The following is a 25,955-nucleotide window of genomic DNA, read 5'->3' as shown; positions in this document are numbered from 1 at the left end:
AACTCTTGAACAGCTTTATTTTTGTCCAATCAAAACAATTGTAATAAATAACATTGGAATTATATGTAATTAACGTACTGCAATTTAAACAAAAACAGCATAAAACAATATACCCCTCAAAATCATTAAACAATAACAGCATAAAACAATACTCCTCGAAAACAAAAACAGCATAAAACAATACCCCTCAAAACCATGTAACTACGTTTGGCGTTAGGGTCCCAAAACACGACGAAAAAAGAGTCAGAAATACAATAACGTTCGCTTCATTTCATAGAACAGTTGCTAAATTCCTTCCGCGCCCAGACGGATGCCTATAGTTGATGTCGTAGTCATTACCTTTGAAAAGTCAGTCCGAAAATTTTGCAGACCCGTGGATTGGACACCATTACATGTAAATAGGAGCTCAAACAACAAGGCTCAACTAGGGTATACAGATAAGTAGTCTGGCTTATATTCCTTACATCATAGATTACTGCTCAAACAAAACGGATTCCTTTCAATATTTACAATGCAATAACATTTGTCTATGAAATATTTTCTTAAAAAAAAAAAACCCCAGCTCCTTTTTAAAGAGATCGTACACAACAAAACCATCACGGCAGGGAGATTGAAAAGAATCGAATGTCAAATCTTGTCCACTGTGGTACATTGCAGGAAGCAGTTATCGCTACGAATTCTAACTAATTTTGAACTCCTTCAAATCTCGCTGGGGTGTTCCGATGAAATAATCCAAGAATTTCAATAATCTGCGATCTTTTTCCAGGATATGATGAGTAAAAAGACGAAATCAATTATGGGTACATCCGATGACGATGATGTTTTTGTGACGTTATAAATTTCACTGGTATTAAACTGATGATAGGCCTAGTAACGATCGTTACTATCATCCAAAGATGGCGGAAGAAAATTCAGGAAAGACCACATTTACTTATTATATCTATTTGTATTGTTTATTTACAAATGATATGTAGATAAGAAATATCATACACTAAAAACAATTACAATTAGGTGTTATTGTGTCTTTTATACGGCTCATATGAACAAAAATTCGTCGTTAACAGCGAGGATGATAGTAACGGAATGAATGATGATAGTAACGTAAAACTTTCGTTACTATCATCATTGCTGTTTTTTCAACGACGAATTTTCTGTTCATATGAGTCGTATAAAAGATAAAATAACAACTGATCGTAATTGTTGCTAGTGTATGATATTTCTTACCTACATATCATTCGCAAATAAACAATACAAATAGATATAATAAGTAAATGTGGTCTTTCCGGAATTTCCTTCCGCCATCTTGGGATGATAGTAACGATCGTTACCATCATCAGTTTAATACCAGTGAATTTGCCGTACTCGAAATATAACAATAATCAAAATATATTATGCAAAAGAACAATCATACAAAAAAGTCTGGTTTGACTAACAGTCTGGTTAGAATGAAGGAAACAATATGATCACGTGATTGCAGTATCTTCATTTCAATCTGACATAACCCTTGGTTACCAGTGGTCCGTCCTTGTACAGGAAAACGGCTGGCCACACCGTGTATTCCACATCTTTCCCTTTCGTCATGAACATATTGAAATGCGCAGGATCGTATTTGGCGCCTTTCGTTAACCACGTGATGTGCATTGGAGGATCCTGCACACACATTAACCACAAGCACTCGATACACGCGTCAATGTAGAGGTTCAAGCTGTCCATCTTATACACATCCCAGTCCAAAATTTCTTTCAGTTTAGCATCTTTGAATATCTACCGATATCAAACAAGAAACGTAATGAATACTCATCATGGAAAATTTAAAGCCTTCAATCAACTTTTTCAGAATATTTGAATAATTTCTTAAGGCTTCCGATGACAATCTTAAGCTACGAAAGATTAACATGAAGTAAGATTTAAACCTTTAGTTTACATTTGTGTTTGGGGGGGGGGGGGGGAGAGGGGGTTATTACGAAAGACTCATGGATAACAAAAACTCACCGTAAGAAACATAAATTCCATATACTTTGGATGTTTAAGAATAGCTTACATTGAGCTGTCGTTCATGACTTGAATAAAATAATACATATACATGCAACATATGATTCTGGGAATTTGAAAACCTGAAAGTAAAACTATCCTTAAGAAGAGACATCGGTCCCACTGTAACGGACCAGTCCCAAATGGTAATTGAATAATTCATTTTTTATTTTTTTTTACAAATTGATACCCCTACATGTAATCCCATCCAACAGAAATATTGAACCCACAATAAAATCGCTCCTAATCCCATGCAACAAAGACCGTATTGGCCTCAAATGTTACAGACCATCAGGAAATGTTACAGAAGGTTACATACCATCAGGAAATGTTACAGAAGGTTACAGACCATCAGGAAATGTTACAGAAGGTTACAGAGCATCAGAAAATGTTACAGAAGGTTACAGAGTATCAGGAAATGTTACAGAAGGTTACAGAGCATCAGAAAGTGTTACAGAAGGTTACAGAAAATCAGGAAATGTTACAGAAGGTTACATACCATCAGGAAATGGTACAGAAGGTTACAGAGTATCAGGAAATCTTACAGAAGGTTACAGAGCATCGGGAAATGTTACAGAAGGTTACAGAGCATCGGGAAATGTTACAGAAGGTTACAGAGCATCAGGAAATGTTACAGAAGGTTACAGACCATCAGGAAATGTTACAGAAGGTTACAGACCATCAGGGAATGTTACAGAAGGTTACAGAAAATCAGGAAATGTTACAGAAGATCAGGAAATGGTACAGAAGGTTACATACCATCAGGAAATGGTACAGAAGGTTACAGAAAATCAGGCAATGGTACAGAAGGTTACAGACCATCAGGAAATGTTACAGAAGGTTACAGACCATCAGGGAATGTTACAGAAGGTTACAGAAAATCAGGAAATGTTACAGAAGGTTACAGAAAATCAGGAAATGTTACAGAAGGTTACATACCATCAGGAAATGGTACAGAAGGTTACAGACCATCAGGAAATGTTACAGAAGGTTACAAACCATCAGGAAATGTTACAGAAGGTTACAGAAAATCAGGAAATGTTACAAAAGGTTACAGACCATCAGGAAATGGTACAGAAAGTTACAGACCATCAGGAAATGTTACAGAAGGTTACAGAGCATCGGGAAATGTTACAGAAGGTTACAGAAAATCAGGGAATGTTACAGAAGGTTACAAACAATCAGGAATTGTTACAGAAGGTTACAGAAAATCAAGAAATGGTACAGAAGGTTACAGACCATCAGAAAATGTTACAAAAGGTTACAGACCATCAGGAAATGTTACAGAAGGTTACAGACCATCAGGGAATGTTACAGAAGGTTACAGAAAATCAGGAAATGTTACAGAAGGTTACAGACCATCAGGAAATGTTACAGAAAGTTACAGACCATCAGGAAATGTTAAAGAAGGTTACAGAGCATCGGGAAATGTTACAGAAGGTTACAGAGCATCAGTAAATGTTACAGAAGGTTACAGAGCATCAGGAAATGTTACAGAAGGTTACAGAAAATCAGGAAATGTTACAGAAGGTTACAGACCATCAGGGAATGTTACAGAAGGTTACAGAAAATCAGGAAATGTTACAGAAGGTTACAGAAAATCAGGAAATGGTACAGAAGGTTACATACCATCAGGAAATGGTACAGAAGGTTACAGAAAATCAGGCAATGGTACAGAAGGTTACAGACCATCAGGAAATGTTACAGAAGGTTACAGACCATCAGGGAATGTTACAGAAGGTTACAGAAAATCAGGAAATGTTACAGAAGGTTACAGAAAATCAGGAAATGTTACAGAAGGTTACATACCATCAGGAAATGGTACAGAAGGTTACAGACCATCAGGAAATGTTACAGAAGGTTACAGACCATCAGGAAATGTTACAGAAGGTTACAGAAAATCAGGAAATGTTACAAAAGGTTACAGACCATCAGGAAATGGTACAGAAAGTTACAGACCATCAGGAAATGTTATAGAAGGTTACAGAGCATCGGGAAATGTTACAGAAGGTTACAGAAAATCAGGGAATGTTACAGAAGGTTACAAACAATCAGGAATTGTTACAGAAGGTTACAGAAAATCAAGAAATGGTACAGAAGGTTACAGACCATCAGAAAATGTTACAAAAGGTTACAGACCATCAGGAAATGTTACAGAAGGTTACAGACCATCAGGGAATGTTACAGAAGGTTACAGAAAATCAGGAAATGTTACAGAAAATCAGGAAATGTTACAGAAGGTTACAGACCATCAGGAAATGTTACAGAAAGTTACAGACCATCAGGAAATGTTAAAGAAGGTTACAGAGCATCGGGAAATGTTACAGAAGGTTACAGAAAATCAGGAAATGTTACAGAAAATCAGGAAATGTTACAGAAGGTTACAGAAAATCAAGAAATGGTACAGAAGGTTACAGACCATCAGAAAAGGTTACAAAAGGTTAGAGACCATCAGGAAATGTTACAGAAGGTTACAGACCATCAGGGAATGTTACAGAAGGTTACAGAAAATCAGGAAATGTTACAGAAGGTTACAGAAAATCAAGAAATGTTACAGAAGGTTACATACCATCAGAAAATGTTACAGAAGGTTACAGAAAATCAGGAAATGGTACAGAAGGTTACAGAAAATCAGGAAATGGTACAGAAGGTTACAGAAAATCAGGAAATGGTACAGAAGGTTACAGACCATCAGGGAATGTTACAGAAGGTTACAGACCATCAGGGAATGTTACAGAAGGTTACAGACAATCAGGAAATGTTACAGAAGGTTACATACCATCAGGAAATGGTACAGAAGGTTACAGACCATCAGGAAATGGTACAGAAGGTTACAGAAAATCAGGAAATGTTACAGAAGGTTACAGACCATCAGGAAATGTTACAGAAAGTTACAGACCATCAGGAAATGTTACAGAAGGTTACAGAGCATCGGGAAATGTTACAGAAGGTTACAAACAATCAGGAAATGTTACAGAAGGTTACAGACAATCAGGAAATGTTACAGAAGGTTACAGACAATCAAGAAATGTTACAGAAGGTTACAGACCATCAGGAAATGTTACAAAAGGTTATAGACAATCAGGAAATGTTACAGAAGGTTACAGACTATCGGGAAATGTTACAGAAGGTTACAGACAATCGGGAAATGTTACAGAAGGTTACAGACCATCAGAAAATGTTATAAAAGGTTACAGACCATCAGGAAATGTTACAGAAGGTTACAGACCATCAGGAAATGTTACAGAAGGTTACAGAAAATCAGGAAATGTTACAGAAGGTTACAGACAATCTGCAAATGTTACAGAAGGTTACAGACCATCAGGAAATGTTACAGAAGGTTACAGACCATCAGGAAATGTTACAGAAGGTTACAGAAAATCAGGAAATGTTACAGAAGGTTACAGAAAATGTTACAGAAGGTTACATACAATCTGGAGATGTTACAGAAGGTTACAGAAAATCGGGCAAGCTAACTCTGGTTCAGCTGAGCTAAAATGGATCCGCTTGTCCCGATTCTGCTTGCATACTGCAGGTCAGTTAGAAGCGATATGAGACATGGCTTGTGTAAAAACGAACAAGTCATTCAAATCATGCAAGGATAGATCAGGATAAAACAAATGTAGCGGTCAGCCGGTGGCATTTTCTCCCCCCCCCCCCCCCCCAGTTACATTTGGTACCGTAGACCAACCCCTGGAACTGACAGGTGAAAATACCTGCCAGGTGATAAAGATCCTGGGTTGATGTCTTCAAGTGTGATGACACTTAAGGGGGAGGAATGTAGCGGTCAGACGGGTTCGACCGCCGATGGTCATATAGCTCAGTTGATAGATATGGAGCGCCAAATTAACATAAACTCAAATAATTGAAGATATCTTCAATTATTTGAAGATATCATCAATTCATTTGATGCGCGCAACAATTGAATTAAAGATCTCTTCAAATAATTAATGATATCTTCAATTCTGAATTATTGCGCGCATTATTTCAATAGAACAGAAAGATAACACGTATTGGCAGTCTTTGTCATGGCTTTACTTAATAAAAACGTATTTTCAATTCAACGACAATGTTCATATTAATACAAAACATCAGTATGTATAAATCCATGATCTACAACGACTTTTGGATAGTTATGTTGTAGCATCAATAGTCCATCCATGTTTCGGTCAATCAATCAATAATTCACTCAATATTTTCAATCAATCAATATTTCAATCCACCAATGTGTCAATCAATCAATCAATATTTCAATTCACCAATGTGTCAATCAATCAATATTTTCAATCAATCAATCAATATTTCATTCCACCAATGTGTCAATCAATCAATATATCAATCAATCATTTCAATCAATCAATCATTTCAATTTGTCAATCAATCAATATCAATCATGCAATGTCAATAAGCCTAATTATTAGCCACGGACCTGGAATGAAACAAAATCTGTGGCAGGCTTAGCAAAATTCGGCAATTGACCATCATTGACCACTGACACCTCATAAGTTGTAGAGCCATGACGCTTCGTGAAGGCAGATATTCGAGGCACGTTGGCGTGGACAAAATGAATCCTGAAATACACAAAAAGGGAGACAGCAAAAACGCAAAAAGGATGATATGCATGTATGTTATGAAAAAGGGGGAGGGTAGGGAGGGTTTGTATTTTCGTCGACATGGAACTCAAAAAGAACTAGCAATTCGCTCTTGCGCAGTAGATATACGCGGGTTAGAAAAGGGAAAGTGTCACGATAGGTGTTTGGGGGGATAGTGTCAAAACCGCGCAATTCTATCGAATGCGAGAGTTATGTTTCTTTGCCTGGACAAATACATGTTCTGTTCATTTCAATAACTGGACTTAACTCATAGTGAGTTAAGTCGGATTATTTCAATAGAACAGAACGATAACACGTATTGGCAGTCTTTGTCATGGCTTTACTTAATAAAAACGTATTTTCAATTCAACGACAATGTTCATATTAATACAAAACATCAGTATGTATAAATCCATGATCTACAACGACTTTTGGATAGTTATGTTGTAGCATCAATAGTCCATCCATGTTTCGGTCAATCAATCAATAATTCACTCAATATTTTCAATCAATCAATATTTCAATCCACCAATGTGTCAATCAATCAATCAATATTTCAATTCACCAATGTGTCAATCAATCAATATTTTCAATCAATCAATCAATATTTCATTCCACCAATGTGTCAATCAATCAATATATCAATCAATCATTTCAATCAATCAATCATTTCAATTTGTCAATCAATCAATATCAATCATGCAATGTCAATAAGCCTAATTATTAGCCACGGACCTGGAATGAAACAAAATCTGTGGCAGGCTTAGCAAAATTCGGCCAAATGTCTTCATGTATGTATGAGAAATATTTACGTACATGAAGACATCCGCCACGAGCGGGCAAAATTTTGCTCGAGCCATGACAGGGAGACTGCTTATCAAATAGCCGTGTGGTTAAGGAAATATTCGAGCGTTTCTTTGGATGATGCTAAGCAATCCATCCCGGATGGTGTTTAAAAACGTAACCTGAGCAATATCCGACAAATGCGTACCGTCTCTATAAAACGTGGAAGAACATTGTTGAAGTCCTGGGTATTTTATGTATGCGCCATTGCGTGCTATTACAAATGGCGCTAAAGATTTGTTGATACGCTTACGTGCTTTATCGGCTGCAATATTTGAGAACATATGTCTATAGTAACGCCTGGGGAGAATTTGGGACCATATGAATCGAGTTTGTGGAAGAAAAGTTTGTAAATTTGCAAAAGTTAATTTCATGAACTTTTGCAATCTAGCCAAGGGCATTGTACCAATACTGTTACCCCCGCCATGAATTAATATAACGTCAGGTTTGCCCCTTTTTTGAACAATACTTTTAACTATTGGCTCCACCTCCTCCCACACCATACCCACCGTGTACAATGCCACATGCGGGGACCGTGATCGGTGTAGCGCGGGGGTGTGATTTCGAAGCGAAGAAAGTAGGTCAATAAGTATTCAAAGACTGATTGTGTTTAATCAAAATAAATCTAGATAGCCAAAAGTATTGCACGGAAGACAGTGGTTATTGGCAAGCTAGCACTAGCAACTGGGGAGTTAAGAACTCTTTGGAAATACCCAAACACTTCGACAATATACAAGTAGGGTAGGCGCCGGGTATATTTTTCGGTGTATTTAATGAGAAATATCCACTCCTACTGCATAAACTCCAAAGTTTTTTTGACCAGAAACATTACCTTTGAATGGGACTCAATATTCGACTGAAAAAACCAACACAAAAGCATGATATGCCGAGTATTTGACTGAAAACCCTGTGTGGCGTAGGGGGGTGAAAATCTTGTGGCGTAAGGGGGCCGAGAATCCTTTTAACGTAAGCAAAGTTTCTCACTAAAATACACATCTTCAGCACAGCGAATATTGTCTTTATTCAAAATTATATGGAAAATTCTCAAATCATATTGTTCAAAGGGAACCCAAGTAAAATCACAGTGTATGATTGACTGTTATCTATATGTTTAAACTTATGTGTGTTTTGCAGAGTAAAACTGATTGCATGTAGAGGAAATGATGGAATCCCAACCAAACAAGCACATATATACGATTTGTGCGAGAAATATTATATGCGTCAAAATCAAACTTAAGGCATTTTTCACAGTGCAGCGCGAGATATTTCCCCCTGAATACAGGTGGCGCATAACACGTTGCGGTCCTATTCTCCACTCAAAGGTTCGTGCGCTACGAGCACCAATCTAATTAAAATTAGATGTTAGATCCGCTAACATACTCGCTACACGTCATCTTTGTTGAAGTATACATGAAAAGATCCCCCGATGTCGCCATAGTTTAAAATTTAAACAAAACACGCGATAAATAAGTCACGATCGTGGGTGCCGCCATTTTTTCTCTTCCTTACGTAAACAATATATGGAATTGCGATATGAAGGCGGAAATTTGATTGGCTGTTGCAAATTTGACCTCTGACGTGACCCTCTATGGGATGTTAGATGTTTGTGTAGCGAGCGGATCTAACATCTAATTCTAATTAGATTGTACGAGCACTAGACCTCTGTCAACGGCTTTTTACAGAAATCTTGTAAAAGTTTCTAATAATTCAACATTTATGTTTTGGACTAAATATTTAGTCATATTATGAAATGCTTTTGGTGCAATTTGATGGGTGCTTACTGTAAAATGTTTAAAATCACGGTTTTCTGATACTAAATTTGGAACTACTTCGTAATATGCGTATGAATGTAGGTCATTCACGTGGTAGAGATCACTGTAAACATGGAATCAAAAGTAAGGAAGGCTGTAAAACATCCCATAACACTTGTAAAATAAGAGACAAACAGCTTAATGGTAAAAATGTACTTATCAAAGTGCCAGTGCGCTATGAAAGAGCCTGATGTATCACATGTTGCCAGAACTTTTAAAAGGAAAGGAAATGAGAATGGCTGTGTATATCATTTGATTGTATTGTCACGTGATTGCAAGTGTTGACAGAGATGTAAGAGAATCTTGCGTAACGCACCCTTTGGCGAGAGAATGCTTGCGGTCCATGTTCAAACAAACTCTGGCTGAGTTTGGTTGCGGTCCTCAATTCATTGCAGCATTATAAGGATTTACTATTTCTGATTGTACATGTAAATAAGTGCCAGTTAAGGAATAGTGTAATTACTGACAATTTGAAATGATATTGCTGACGCTGTACAATGCTTTTAGTCATTGATTATATTTATGTGTCCCTTGTGTGATTTTTCGCAGTCCTAAAAAAAATTATACCAGGGTAAGGATGTCATTAAAATATCAAGTTTTCATTATTACTTTTCAGAAATTACATGTAGAAACAAAGCATGCAAGTATTATCTTGTAATCATTTCACACTGTGGACAAAAATATACATGTACATCAGGAGTCAATGACCGCAACATGTTAATTTTATCGAACACGCTTCTCTAATGCAATATTTTTGTTGAAATATGTTTACTCATGTGTAATTCGATCTTTTGAAAATCAATGTTAGTGTAAATCAACTTACTCAAATGTACACAAAAATAATTATCAAACACGTAGCAATAGAAGGGAGTATTTTTTACTGTACATGCATAGTTAGTTAATTTTACAAACAAAGTTTGATCTATAAAATACCTCCATTAATAAAATAATATTTGAATTATAAAATTTAAGGAACCGATCAATCTCTTGCCCTCCATCCCCCGCGATTTAGGATTTAAACTGGGTTTTGTTATATTTGTTTCGTTTTTGCTTTTCAAGAATTTTCAGACGCTTGTGAAGTGGACGTCTCCCCCCACCCCTCCCCTCCCCACTTTTTGGGGGGGGGGGGGAATCCTACGTGCCTGAAAACATTTATATCATATGCTTTCATCTTGCTTTATTTCTGGATATTCGTGAAATTCTTGGTATTACATGTAATTGTATCATAACTTTGACAGAATTAAACCTTAGACATGACAGTCTATCTCATCCTCATGTCTAGTTATGTAATCGTTTTATACTGTTTGTAAGCTTTAAGGTAGTACTCTACATCGTCATAATGGCTGACTTCCTTTAGAAAAATGGATGACAAAATCGATATCAGTAATATTTGACTTTTCCTTTTCTATTTATTTACCTAGCCGAGTAGCTCAGTGGGTTAGAATACCGACTGCTGAACTGTAGATCGCAGGTTCGAGTCCAGCAGGGGTTTTAAATTTTTTTCAGATTACCTTCTACTAAAACTGTATTTTTTGACAAAATGAAGCAAATTTGCAAATTTTCAACTTCAAAATATTGTTGTACATATCCGCCACTTTTCATCTACATCAAATTTCTCTGGTGTAGCATACCTCCTTAATACCAGTACAAGGTAAATATCTAAAGCTTTCAAAAAAGTGAAACGATTGTACATAAATCAATATTAGGGTGAGATAGACAGGGAATCCACACATTTAAAAGATATTATGGTGCAAAAAATGGGGGGGGGGGGGGGGAGGGGGGGGGGGGGGGCTAAGTAGTATCCATACCTCAGGTGTCTGTGTTTATTTAACCAAAGATTGTTTTTCTTTCTGATCATTGCATTATCTGAAATTATCAATAGTTCATGTCAATTTCATTAAAATATGAAACTGTCTTAATCATCTGGTATTGTGGTATTTTTGAAAATGTTTTTAATGAAAATGTAATGGCATAGAAAGTCACACACATCATTATCGGTTTATCGTACGAATATCAGAGTAACTTTGAACAAGTTTGAATTTGATATTTATATATTCACTGTGTTCAAGATGAGGATTTTGGTAAGAAACTTTGCGAGTCTCAGTCCCCCTACGCCACAAGATTTTCACCCCCCTACGCCGCACAGGGTTTTCAGTCAAATACTCGGCATATCATGCTTTTGTGTTGGTTTTTTCAGTCGAATATTGAGTCCCATTCAAAGGTAATGTTTCTGGTCAAAAAAACTTTGGAGTTTATGCAGTAGGAGTGGATATTTCTCATTAAATACACCGAAAAATATACCCGGCGCCTACCCTACTTGTATATTGTCGAAGTGTTTGGGTATTTCCAAAGAGTTCTTAACTCCCCAGTTGCTAGTGCTAGCTTGCCAATAACCACTGTCTTCCGTGCAATACTTTTGGCTATCTAGATTTATTTTGATTAAACACAATCAGTCTTTGAATACTTATTGACCTACTTTCTTCGCTTCGAAATCACATCCCCGCGCTACACCGATCACGGTCCCCGCATGTGGCATTGTACACGGTGATACCGCTCTTACCGGACCAAAAAATTGAGATATTGTGCTGTAGTAGATCCATATGCTGGTTTCCGAAATGCTTTTCTGCGTGGCGGGCAGCATGATTAATAATGGAAGAGCCAATGATCCAGACAGTAGTACGGGAACCTACAAACTTGGGTATTCAATTAGAACACGAAATGTTGCAGGTATACTAAAAAATTTAAACTTTAGGCTCTGATATAGGAATTAAATGCGTCAGATTTCCATCTGCCTCTAGCCTTAATTTCATCTTCGGGGATTCCTTGTAAAAACAAATGGGTAGTTCCACCTATTCTGAATGAATGAGACTTAAAAATAGAGGTATCTAAACCGATAAATTCAATAGACCTGTGCAATAATGATGTAAATTGATATCTAGTGAGCGGTTTGGCGTTAAGGTGGCAGAAAAATGGGCCACGTGATTGGGGTCTAATGGACAAAAAGTTGTGCAAGTGCTTGAACAATGAATCTGTTTGGGAGTTCAGTGGAATGTGCAAAGTAGAACCCTTATTGTATTGATCCGTTTTTGAACCAGTTATAAACAACGAAATATGTTCATCGCCTATTGATACGTCATTGTACAACAGTGTAGGAGTGGCATGACTAGTGAAGGTAATTTCGCCAACCCGCAACAATGCAAAAAATGCCAACTGAAAAGCGGTGGAAAACATAGTGGCTTCGTATGAGCTTGAACAAACTACAGGCAGGATAGGTATTAACTGGTTCAGTATACGAAGAGTGATAGGGGAACGGGTATCCTTTGCTGGGTTCAGCCTATGGAATCCCTCTAGCATTTTCCTTACTATGAATGCCCTAGTATTGTCAATACCGCCCTCTAACTGAATTTTGTAACTAATGTCACTTAGGTAACACCTAGCGGTTGAAAACGATACTTTGTTGGCACTCAAGAAAGCAATATAGTTAATAAACTGGTCAACTGGTGGGGGCCAACATAACTGCAATTTATATTTGATACGAAAGTTCAGAAAAGAGTTTAGGGCTTTTTGATAAGTTGATGCTGTGTTTTTTGCTATGGCGGCGTCAAGCAAACAATCTACTTGAGGTCTAAAAGAGTCAATAATGCCGGAGGTATGAGGGCTGGATTCTTGTCTGCATGTGGAGCGAGGGTCCTGAATTTTTCCCACTGAAATCGAGAAATAGAGTCTGCAATGGAATTTTTATAGCCCATCGATATATGAGTGGATTTAATCTGGATGTTGTACTTCAGGCATAACAATATTAGTGGCCTTAAGAGAGACATGACGCGCTGAGACTTACTAGACTGAGAATTTAGTATGTGTACCAAAGCTATGTTGTCGGTGTTTATAAGCAATTTCTTTGCTTTAAAATGATCAGCCCAGACCCAAATAGCTAATAAGATGGGAACTAGCTCTAAAAAAGTAATATCCCGTCGTACCTCGTTACCCCATGAAGATGGCCAGGAAATTACTGCCCAATGATTCTGAAAAATTGCACCTCCGCCGTAGGATCCGCAACTATCGGTAAAGAGGTTAAGGGCCTGGTTAGTAGACCAATGTAATTCTGGAAAGGGGGAATACCCATTGTAATGCTCGAGAAAATTGAGCCAAACATTTGCGTCGTCTCTGATTGCTTGTGTAACTTTGATTAGAAAGTAAAGTTTCCGTATGCCAATGGTGGAGTTATAGAATCTGCGGTTAAATGCCCTGCTGCCTGGAATGGCTTTAGCAAAGAAATTGAGGGAGCCGCATAATGATTGCATTTCTTTAAGGGTAACCTTTTTTAAAGCGACTAACGCATGAAGTTTGGACTGAAGTTCTTGAATCTTATTGTCTGGTATAAAAATGGTCTGTGCTACCGTATCGATTCCCAGACCTAAAAAACACAATCGTGTGGTCGGGCCTTGTGTTTTTTTATGGTTTATTGGAACGCCTAATTCCTCACAAGTTGCCTGAAAATTATTGGCAATATCTAAACATTGTGAAGTATTTTGTTTACCAACGAACAAGAAATCGTCAAGGTAATGGGTGAGATTTTGATTGAGTGCCTTTCGGCCTACTAGCCAATGGAGGAATGATGAAAATTTTTCGAATGTTGAACAAGCGATGGCACACCCAAACGGCATACACATATCAAAGTAATATTGGTCTCGAATACACATGCCTAATAAAGCAAAATCTGATGGATGAATTGGCAAAAGTCTGAATGCACTAGACAAGTCCATCTTGCAAAGTAACGCCCCTTTACCCGAGGTTTGTATTAAGGAAATTGCCTGGACGAATGAAGCATAGTGAACTGAACACAAAATGGGGTCAATATGCTCATTAACGCTAATACCTACAGGTGCCGATAGATTTGAAATTAACCTCCAACCCCCGTCTTTCTTAGGCAAAACGCCTATAGGGTTACAACGGAAATTGGGGAAAGGGGGGTTGGAAAAAGGTCCAGCTATACGTCCTAATGCGATTTCTTTTTCAATAATAGTCAATAACTGATTTGCATGCTCGCTTGCTGATTTCATGTTTTTCGGATGTAGGTAAACTCTAGGACCCGAGTAGTTCAAATAAAATCCGAAAGAGAAACCGTTAAGCAAAAATTGGGCATCTTCGGTATTTGGATATAGTGCTAAATATTTCGCAAGTACTGGGCGCTTAATTGGAGTTGAACCTAGGTTGATTAAATCTCGTCCGCTGTGGTTGAAAAGAATGTTTTGGTTTGTAATTTCGAAAATCGTTACTTTGTGGGGGATAGTTTTGAGCCGTGTTTGGACGAAGGGGAGTTGGGGTAGTAGACTTGGATTGAGGAGAGTTGAATGACCAACAGTGTATGCGGGGATGAGACTTGTTGCAGTGCATACAAACATGTTGGAATGTGCAGTGTGGTTTAAGGCATGAACCTTTAAAATTATAATCGAATCACTTGAATGCAGTTTTTGAGTGATTTGATGAGTAGGAGACCTGTGATTGCATATACATGAGCCATAACTCAGCATCAATGGAACCAAAGGAGATAGTGGGATTTTTTGAGATTTTTAGCCTGAACTGCCTATCGTACTCGAGCCAGTTACAATTTGTTTGGCGGCCATGTGCCATGCGAATGGTATGGATATATTTCAAGATGGCCTGGATGTCGGAAGGGTGCCTAGCGAGATATATACTTGCGAATATTAAAAACGCATCGATCCAGTTATCGATCGTGGCAATTTTAATATGTTTGACCTTGGGTTCTGCAACTAATTGACCCTCTATGATTGAAAATTTGTGCGCATCATGGCCGTTTTCTGATTCTGAATCGAGAAGTTTTGACAAATCAACATATTGTTTTGCCCAAATTTTATCTTTGATGGCTTGAGGGACGTGAACCCCAAGCTCATCAGTGATGCTTATAAGAGGATTTTCACCTGTTATGTAGGGTGTCTCAGGTGCTGCTGGTGGCTGTGTGGATACAGTTGCTTCCGTGATGAGGCTGGGAGGCTGCCTTAGTGGTTGAGCGAGAGGCGTGTCCTCTATCTGGTTCTCCACTTGGGGTTGGGTTGTCGAACGGGGTTGAGTCTGGGCAATAATTGCAGGGGTCGAAGTCCGTGTGGGCAATGAACGAAGTGCAGGGTGTTGTGCCGGTCTGGCATAAGGTGATTTGGAAGGGCGTTTCGTACGTCGCAACATTTTCGCAAATTATATGTGTTTACTTTACCCAAATATGTTGGAAGTCAGTCGAGGACGGGCGATGGTGTTGAATTGGATTTCGTGATCGAGACAATTTGTATTTTCGTCGACATGGAACTCAAAAAGAACTAGCAATTCGCTCTTGCGCAGTAGATATACGCGGGTTAGAAAAGGGAAAGTGTCACGATAGGTGTTTGGGGGGATAGTGTCAAAACCGCGCAATTCTATCGAATGCGAGAGTTATGTTTCTTTGCCTGGACAAATACATGTTCTGTTCATTTCAATAACTGGACTTAAGTCGGATTAATTGAATTGATGAGAGCATTAATTCTTCAGCTGATTTGATGCACGCTTTAATTGAATTAATGATCTCTTCAAATGAATTAATGATATCAACAATTGAATTGATGTGCGCTACAATTCAATTGAAGAGAGCAATAATTGATTTAATGCGCGCATTAAATCAATTGATAAGAGCAATAATTGAATTGATGCGCGCATTAATTCATTTGATGAGAGCAATAATTGATTTAATGCACGCATTAATTCAATTATTGCTCTCTTCAATTGAATTAATGATATCTTTAATTCATTTGAAGAGAGCAATAATTCTTTTAGAGCGAGCAACTATATAATTAAAGATATCTTCAATTCAACATATCCTCAATTGAATTAATGATATCTTTAATTGAATTGTTGCTCTCTTTAAAAGAATTGATGCGCGCATTAATTCCTTATACAAAAGCATTGTAAATGATTTAAAGATATCTTCAATTGAATTAAAGAGATCATCAAATTATTTAAACCGAGCTCTAAATTAATTATTGCGAGCAATATTTCTACTAAATTGATGCTCTCATCAAATGAATTGAAGAGAGCAATAATTGAATTAATGCGCGCATCAAATCTATTATTGCTCTCATTAATTGAATTAATGCGCGCATCAATTGAATTGAAGAGAGCAATAATTGAATTAATGCGCGCATTAAATCAATTATTGCTCTCATTAATTCAATTGATGCGCGCATTAATTCAATTGATGAAAGCAATAATTGAATTGAAGCGCACATTAATTCATTTGATGAGAGCAATAATTGATTTAATGCGCGCATTAATTCAATTAAAGAGAGCAATAATTGAATTGATGATATCTTCAAAAATTGAAGATATCTTCAATTATTTGAGTTTATGTTAATTTGGCGCTCCATAGATAGAGCACCTGACTTCAAGGGGTCCAGATTCAAATCCCGGTCTGGTCTGTTGCATTTTCACCCTTCTGGTCACACAAGCATTGTAAGTAATACATGTAATAGACAATCCTCTTTCGGAGAGGGGGCGGGGGTTTATATATTCAGGGATTTTGATCAGACTTTTTGGGATTTCAACCGGCAAACTGTACCGTAAACCTGGTAATATTGACACATTGATCCATGGATTTCTTCTGTATTGTGCATGTAAAGATGGTGGATTAAGAAATATGTTACCATAACACATGACCAACCAAGACATTGAGTTTGTACCACGTGACTGGTATGTAAGGGGATGTTGAAAAACTGGGTGTCCAGTTACACGTACCGTACACAGGGGACTGATGGATGATGTGGATGCACCCCGCCGAAAATCTTTGGCAAATTTTTTCAGTGTTGTCTTAAATCTGGGGTCTGCTACCATTTCTTCTACCGAGTACTCCTATATTTCACAAATTGGAATAAAACATCACATGATTTATAGAACCAGAAATAATTAGACAAGAGGCCCATGGGCCATATCGCTCACCTGGGTCACCTTGGCTCATATCTAAAGAATTTTTCTATATATTCACATGTAAAACTTTGATCCCTATTGTGGCCCAAACCTACTCCTGGGGGCCATTATTTTTACAAACTGAAGCTTTCATGTAAATTTCCGCTTTCCTGGCCCAGTTGTTTTTGAGAAGATGTTTAAAGATTTTTCCTATATATTTGTATATAAAACTTTGATCCCCTATTGTGGCCCATCCTACCCCCGGGAGGCCATGATCTACACTATGTCAGGAAACTTTCTTTTCTCACCCAGTGGTTCTTGAGAAGAGTTTTAAATGACCCCACCCTATTTTTACATTTTTGTGACTATCAACCCTTTAAAGGGGGCATGGCCCTTCATTTGCACAAACTTGAAAGCCCTTCACCCAAGAATGCTTTTGGCTACGTTTGGTTATGGTTCTGGAGAAGAAGATGAAAATGTAAAAAGTTTACAGACAGACGGACAAACAGATGACGGACAACAGGCGATCAGAAAAGCTCGCTTGAACTTTCAGCTCAGGTGAGCTAAAAAAAGTAATCTTCAATGAATTCATTGATATATACATGTAATTAACCGACTTGCATGAACACACATATATGATTAACAGAGTAGAGTTGTAGCGGCTAACCTAGGGGCTGGGTATGGTGGCTGATTTGTACCATTTTACACTTTGTCTTTTTGTTATTTCGAGGTGAAAGGCAACAAAACAATATTTAGCGACTTTTCATCTCGAAATAACGAAAAGATGACAAAATGATAATAACAGCTATACCTTTCGCTTCAAAATAACGAAAAGACGACAAATTGTAAAATAGCACAAATCAGCCACCATATCTAGCCTGTAGACTGGCCGCTCCGATCTTGAACGCAGATCTTTGTCCGATGCTGAGGAACTGACCTTCCCATCACACAGCCACTGTGGACGCAGCATCGGTTCGCTCATCCCACTTTCGATGGAAGATATCTGTGACTTTGCTACTTCTTGGCAGAATTTCATTCCAACCTGCACGAGTAAATAATATATAATGTGATCTCAGATTGAATTAACATACGTAATGAATTTGAAACTATGACCACTAGTAGATGTATGTAACAAATGGTAACTCAGTTCCGAACCTACGATCCATGTAAATTACTCTCCCTGACAAAAACATATAAATATGTTGGTGTTTTTTTTTTAATACAGGAGGAATACAACATTGTAATAATTACTGAGTTCATTTTAAAACATGAATGAAAAATAATATCAGCAATATTTGTCTATTCCTTTTAAATTTCATTACCTATTTGGGTAGCTCAGTCAGTTAACGTGTCGACTGCTATCTGTAGATCGCGGGTTCGAATCCAGCAGGGGTTCTATTTTTCATATAATTTTCTACTAAAATTACATTTCTTGACTGAATAAATTTGAAAGTTTTCAATTTCAAAATGTTATTGTACATATCCTCATATCATTTTTTCTGGTATGCTATTCTTCCTTAAGAAATATTGTTATTTGATTTGAATTTTGTTTATTGTTCACTCGACAAGGAAGCATTCACTTAATTACTCGCCTTAAAAGACAATGCATGGGTCATGGCAAACAACAGGAAATATTTACATTCTCTGTCTGTACTCTGCTTTTGAAATTTCTAATGAAATTTGCAACTATGTAGTATGAGGCCACATTCTGTTTCATTCTGGTTAGATCCGGGTTTTTTTTTTTTAGTGCCATTTGTCCGAGTGTAAATATGCACATTCCACGAACTTCGCGACCTATTTCGTGACATTGTTGAAATTGTAGGGAAATATGTTTTCTGGTGTATTTCTGATATTTTATTTGAATTTAGAATGATGGAGAACACATACCTCCAGTAGACGATAATTTATCTTGGGTTTAGAGTTTGTACTTTTTGGACTATTTCCCTTTACGATCGTCCAAATAAGGAAATCCTTAACAATTACGGAAGTAAATCAAAGTCAAGTGATTTTCAGCTGTTATATTTAAATAACTTGCAGGTCAATAATATCTGTATCTTACTTACTTGAAAGTATATATATATATATATTAATTAAAATACAGCAAAATATGAATAACAAACATTCTTGAAGTATTATAAGAAATACACGTCCCCTTCCTGCGCCATCATTAATTGACGACTACTTTATTCGAGAAATTGTACATTTGATAATTGTTTGACCTTGAACTGTGACCCGATACATTGGTACCAAGTCACCATGTTTACCAGTGTCAAATCAATTCAATATTTTGTAGCTCATACAGTTGATGCATGTAGTTTTTATCAAGGATGAAATGGTAGTCTTTGCACAAAATATGTGGGGAAAATATCTAAACAATCGTGCAAATGGGACACAAAACAACACACTAATATAACATTTATACAGGTCTATATGTTAAGGACTTCAAAATACTATTTACTATCAACTGTTTGAAGACCGATTTCGAATACCCGCGACTGCAGGAATGCGGTAAATTGAGAACTGCTGACGCATCCGACTTCGCTCACTCACTACACAAAAACACGAGCATAATTAACAGATCTGATCTATATTTTCATTGATATGTTCTTTTTGTGATTAATGAGATTGAGATGCCAAATTACTGAAGGCTTTTTTTTTTTTTAAATCAGCGATTGAGGTTCGCCGACTGCATTTATTAGGACATCCTACTTGCATTTCCATCAGAACACAATCCTGATCCCCATGAATAAAAAACGTAAAATATAAAAATTTATTTTTTTAAAACTTGTTCATGAAACCTTATGAAATTCGAACTTGATCTGTTTAGTTTGCCATTCTGAAACTACAATGCAAGTTTCAAATGAATCCACGCAAGCATAACGGGGAAAAAATAATTGGAAAACCAATATATGGGACAGACTGATGTCAGCAGACAGACAGACGGACAGAAGGGGAAGAAATCTATAGTCCCCTTCAGTTTTACAAACCGGTAAGGGACTAATAAAATGTCTTTCTTTGGTTAGTTGAACAGGAGATGAAGGCCACAAACATTGCCAAAAAATAACATAACCCTTTAACGCCTGTAGGCTGTAGGTGTATTGGATTAATTTATATATGTAATTTTGAATTGGATTAATTTATATATGTAATTTTGAATTGGATTAATTTATATATGTAATTTTGTATTGCATTAATTTATATATGTAATTTTGTATTGGATTAATTTATATATGTAATTTTGAATTGGATTAATTTATATATGTAATTTTGTATTGGATTAATTTATATATGTAATTTTGAAATGGATTAATTTATATATGTAATTTTGAATTGGATTAATTTATATATGTAATTTTGAATTGGATTAATTTATATATGTAATTTTGAATTGGATTAATTTATATATGTAATTTTGTATTGGATTAATTTATATATGTAATTTTGAAATGCATTAATTTATATATGTAATTTTGAATTGGATTAATTTATATACGTAATTTTGAATTGGATTAATTTATATATGTAATTTTGAATTGGATTAATTTATATATGTAATTTTGTATTGGATTAATTTATATATGTAATTTTGAAATGGATTAATTTATATATGTAATTTTGAATTGGATTAATTTATATATGTAATTTTGAAATCACATAACTCCACTTACTGTGACACAAAATAACACACTGCAACAATTTTCATTTTCCTGTGAAATTTGAACTAATTTTTTCCCCCGTTCTGACCCCCAGTTTTTTTTAAATGTTTTAATTATTTGTACCACAAGTAAATGTTCTTGAGAACATCAGCATTGTAAAATGTTTGATCAGAAGAAATCTTTTGTCATTTCAGTCTTTTAGAATAAAAGGCTCTGGAAGACAGAACACAAAAACAAACCATAACGATGTTCAACAGAATTTCGTACACGCCCTCGTCTGTCTGATCCCTGTGCAGGTTTTTTATTTCATCGTATGCCTCGCTCCATTCCTCATCGTAAACCATCCCGAACTTCTCCCCTATTTTTGTCGGTCTGTTCCTGTCACTGAGATCGGCAAAATTTGGGTTTCCGTCGGTGAGCTTGTCGCTGGCAATTTTGCTCAACCTGCCAGGAAATGATGTACATGTATGTACAGTCCTATATATAGCGTTACAAATACCTGACAGTACTTATCAATAGTAACAATGTGTATACTCTTTAGTGGGTAGTCAACCGGAAACTTTTAACTTTGGGTGTGGACACACTCATAGTCATTTGTCAAAAGGCCTTCCTTGTTCCAGAAGCAACCACGTGACGCCTGGTTCAATAATTAAAGACGTTTTATGATTTATGTTACATTTATTCCACCAAGAACATAATCTGGAAAACTTTTATCTTAAAGTTTATATTACAAAGCTGGGTGATGAATCATCAGGACATCTGCTTGTGCAAAAAATTAGGCCTGGCCATATTTAATCATCAAAGAACTAGGCGGGTTTAAACTAGTAACAATCTAACAAAATAGGCGTCAGTCATCACAGAACTAGGCGGGTTTGAACTATGAACAATCAAACGAAATAGGTGTTACTCATCACAGGACTATGAACCAAATAAAAATAGGCGTTACTCATCAAAGAACTATAGGCGGTATGGACTATGAACCAAATAAAAATACATTGTAGGCGTTACTCATCAAAGAACTATAGGCGGTATGGACTATGAACCAAATAAAAATAGGCGTTACTCATCAAAGAACTAGGCGGTATGGACTATGAACCAAATAAAAATAGGCGTTACTCATCAAAGAACTATAGGCGGTATGGACTATGAACCAAATAAAAATAGGCGTTACTCATCAAAGAACTAGGCGGTATGGACTATGAACCAAATAAAAATAGGCGTTACTCATCAGACCATGGACTATGGACCAAATTCAGATTCAAGTTTGTTAAAATCATGGCATCCAAGTGTAGGGTGGGGCCACAATAGGGGATCAAATTTAACATGGGAATATACGTGTATAGGGAAAATCTTTTTAAAAAAAATCAAGAACTAATGGACAAGATAAGTTTATATTTACATGAAGGCTTCTTGACATAGTGCAAATTCAAGTTTGTTAAATCATGGTCCCCGGGGAAAAGGTGGTGCCGCAATAGGGAATCAAAATTTTACTTACAAATACATAGGGAAGATCTTTAAAAATCTTCTCCAGAACCACTAGGCCAGGAAAGTTCAAATTTACATGGCAGCTCTCTGACAAAGTGCAGATTCGAGTTTGCTAAAATCATCTCCACTGGGTGTAGGATGGAGCCAAAACAGGGGATCAAAGTTTTACATTGGAATATATCGAAGAAATCTTTAAAAAATCTTCTCAAGAACAATTAGTCCAGAAAAGTTTGAATTTACACAAAAGCTTCCTGATATAGCACAAAATCAAGTTTGTAAAAATCATAGCTCCCGAGGGTAGGGTAGGGCCACAATAGGGGATCAAAGTTTTACAATCTAGTATACAGGGAAAATCTTTTAAAATCTTCTTTTCAAAAATCACAGGGCCAGAAAATTGGAAATTTACATGAAAGATTCACGACAGAGTAGATCCAGGTTTGTGCATGGTCCCCAGGGGTAGGGTGGGGGCCACAATAGATCAAAATGGTAAATACTGATATATAAGAGGAAAATCTTTAGAAATATCTCTTTAAGCTAGGGTTTCAAATGCATTTTTTACGGAAAGACCTTTCATATGATGCAATGGTGTGTCATCTTGTAACCTTGACCTGAAAGTTTGATCTACTTGTAATAAAAATCTTATCTATTCAATATATCCTGAAAAGTATATCTATCATATTTTGTATGTATATTTTTTATGGCAAGACAGTTACTTTCATATGACCTTTGACCTTGAATTCTGAGTTTGACTTACTTTTGAGAAAACAACCTATTAAATATAGCCTGTCCAGAGCTATTTTATGTGGGGCTTTCATTTTTTTTTGGTGTGTATAGGTTCTTTATGGCAAGACCTTATTTTGTGAAGCTTGACCTTGGCCTCAGACTTGGACCTATTTTTAAAACCTCTGACCTATTCAATATTTCATGAACTATTTAAGATAGAGCTTTCATTTTTTTGTATATAAATTTCTCATGACAGTAGCTTTTTTTTAATTTGACCTACTTTTCAGAAGTATTCATATTTTTATGACAAGATGACCTTGTAATACAATCATATTTGATCTTGTGACCTTGACCTTCTTTCTTTAAAAAATAACCCTGACTTAATCAATATATCCTAAACTATTTACATAAAATATTTTGTAGATAGATTTTTTATGGCAAGACCTTGATTTACTTCAGTGTTTGACCTTGTGACCTTGACCTGAGGGTTTGACCTACAGTACTTTCAATTAAAATAATCTGACCTACTCTATATCTCCTCAACGATTTAAGATAGAGCTTTCATATTTTGTCTATAGATTTCTTAAGGCAAAGTCTTTCATATCATACTATGACCTTGTGACCTTGGTCTTATCCAGAACAGCCAAATCATGTTAGTCATATAGCTCATATTGGTGTTGATTTCCGTGTTACATGTATGTGAATTCATTTTCATTATGTTGTGATCCTTTGGGGCTAGGTTGGGGCACAATATGGGATCTAAAAATCTCTTAACCATCAGAACAGCTGAACAATGGCAGGGCCATGGTGATTCAGGTGAGCGATGTGGCTCATGGGCCTCTTGTATTATTTTTATGATAGTTTATACATTTATTAGACAAATTCCAATTAGAATTGAAAACCGATTAATCTACTCACCTTGTTGTTAATTCGTTAACTTGCACTTGGAGCATTTCATTTTCTTTCTTTAATTTTTTATTTTCCTCTGTCTCTTTTGACAAGCTTAACCATTCTCTTGGGAAGTCTTTGGTGGTGGGTGTGTCATGCACCTGTCCCGACACCCTTACTGTCATGCTGTACCTCTTGGAGGTATTTCTCTTTACCCTCCCTGGTCGTCTTTTGACTGGTTCTCCCTCAGACTTCTTGAGCTGGGATTGGATCAAACTTTTAGACTAATATTAATAAAAAACATTACTATGTCAGTAGGAAGAGAAATGTTTATTATCATATGTGTACATGCAATATCATATCTTAAAATGGTGACATTTAAAAATATTGACTGAATCTGGCAACACCTGTTCTCATCAAAAGAAATGGTGTCTGTGCATGGTTATTCTTGTGGGAAATTTACACGCTGATTATAGTACATTTACATTTCACAATTACCTGTTACAAAGATGTTATACTTGTTCAAGGAAATTATATTGTTATAAATCTCTTATAGGTTTATAAGTAATATATATTATTATCCTTCAGAATAATACAGTCAATTTCATTGGTCGAGGGCTGGTCACGTGGAGGGAGACAATTCATGATGTCTCCCTCATGCGCAGGGTGACAACTGTGTTGTTTCCCTTTAGAAGATAACTTCCAATGGCACAAGCGAGAAAGCTCTATTAAAAATAATTGAAAATATGCGGGATCGTTAATCATAAACTTCTGCGTCAACATTAACGGTCACAAATAAGAATGGAGAAGAAAAATATTTCCATTCTAATGCAATTTTGCATTTCACTTGATGTTTGCGTTTTTGTCTTGAAATACGTTACGAAATGTTTACGTTTGACGTTATGTTTTTTTTGCGTCATTCTACTGTGACGTCACAATTGAATGCTTTCTCTCATTAACTTTCTCAAACCTCAATGTTTTGCTTTCGATAATATATATATCTAATAAATGTATAACATTGAGTGTAAAACAAAATAATGTATGTAGTTGAGGGTAACATTGATTTCATCCCTCGAAAACTATTGAAAAGTTATCAGAATTTTCTGCAGAGAAAGTTATTACGAATCTGTTGATGTTTAAAATAAAAAAGATACATGGTACAAGTCAATAAATGTATGATAGTTTTATTTAACATTCAGATTCTTCAGGATAATAGAACTACTATGGACTGTTTAGCAGGGAGACTTCACAAATTATCAAGTCTGAGTACGGTTATCACCCTTGGGGGCATAGATGCCCACGGGTGATAACCCTTCTAAGACCTGATAATTTGTTATGTCTCCCTGCTAAACAGTCCATAATTGTATAATATTACCTGCTTTGAAAGCAACAAAAGTTTACCTGCCACATGTGGTAAGAAGGCATCAAGCTATTGAATTCGTTCATTTCTTCACTCTTATCACCTTTGCACAATTTGATGACTTGAAGAAGTTCGTGGAACTTTTCTCTATTCTTCTTCATTTCTTTTTCACCTAACTTAAACTGACAAAACACGATTGTTCAGATTTCTCATCATATGGCATACAACAATTATTTTCATTGCCTTCTTAATCATGCCTTTTAAGTTTAATCTTATTGCATGATGCAGATGACCAGAAATGAAATACATGTTTGCGTGTCTCTTACTTACATTAAAAACTACTGCCGGGTGCGAGTCCAAGCTCAGCTTAGATTTCGTTTGAAGCAAATTGTACTCGTCCTTGGCAGACTCGACGACAATACCGTCTGCAACGCATTTGTCCATTAAAGTTTTATCTTCAAGCATCAGTTTTATTGGGTCTCCGTTACCCTGACCGTCGCGATCTTCCCTTTGTGACGTTTGTCGAGACATTTTACAAATAATTATAATAAGATAAGACAAACCGAAAGCGGAAGTAGTTAGTTCGTTGTAGGCGGTGACGTTGGTAGGCGGATCTACATAT

The 25,955-nt window shown here is 36.4% G+C and overlaps 1 protein-coding gene across 1 annotated transcript; it reads right to left on the bottom strand.

Moving 5' to 3' along the window:
• On the bottom strand, positions 1–25,955 carry LOC125679259 (uncharacterized). The gene is made up of 7 exons (XM_048918355.2): positions 25,664–25,955; positions 25,375–25,515; positions 24,004–24,257; positions 21,117–21,321; positions 18,159–18,263; positions 17,054–17,167; positions 1–1,764 (listed from the first exon to the last, which is right to left on the bottom strand). Exons 1-7 carry the CDS (start codon positions 25,862–25,864, stop codon positions 1,483–1,485), a joined length of 1,302 nt encoding a protein of 433 aa, XP_048774312.1. The 5' UTR covers positions 25,865–25,955; the 3' UTR covers positions 1–1,482.

Source organism: Ostrea edulis, chromosome 2 (genome assembly GCF_947568905.1).
Source record: "Ostrea edulis chromosome 2, xbOstEdul1.1, whole genome shotgun sequence".
In the NCBI taxonomy this organism is placed as follows: domain Eukaryota; kingdom Metazoa; phylum Mollusca; class Bivalvia; order Ostreida; family Ostreidae; genus Ostrea; species Ostrea edulis.
This window is presented reverse-complemented; position numbering and strand designations above follow the sequence as displayed.

Excerpts from the sequence above, each read along its gene's own strand:
- LOC125679259 (XM_048918355.2), bottom strand. The coding sequence starts at position 25,864 with ATGTCTCGACAAACGTCACAAAGGGAAGATCGCGACGGTCAGGGTAAC. Across the intron at positions 25,516-25,663 it reads ACCCGGCAGTAGTTTTTAAT|TTTAAGTTAGGTGAAAAAGA; the intron begins GTAAGTAAGAGA and ends GTGTTTTGTCAG. Across the intron at positions 21,322-24,003 it reads GTTAACGAATTAACAACAAG|GTTGAGCAAAATTGCCAGCG; the intron begins GTGAGTAGATTA and ends ATTTCCTGGCAG.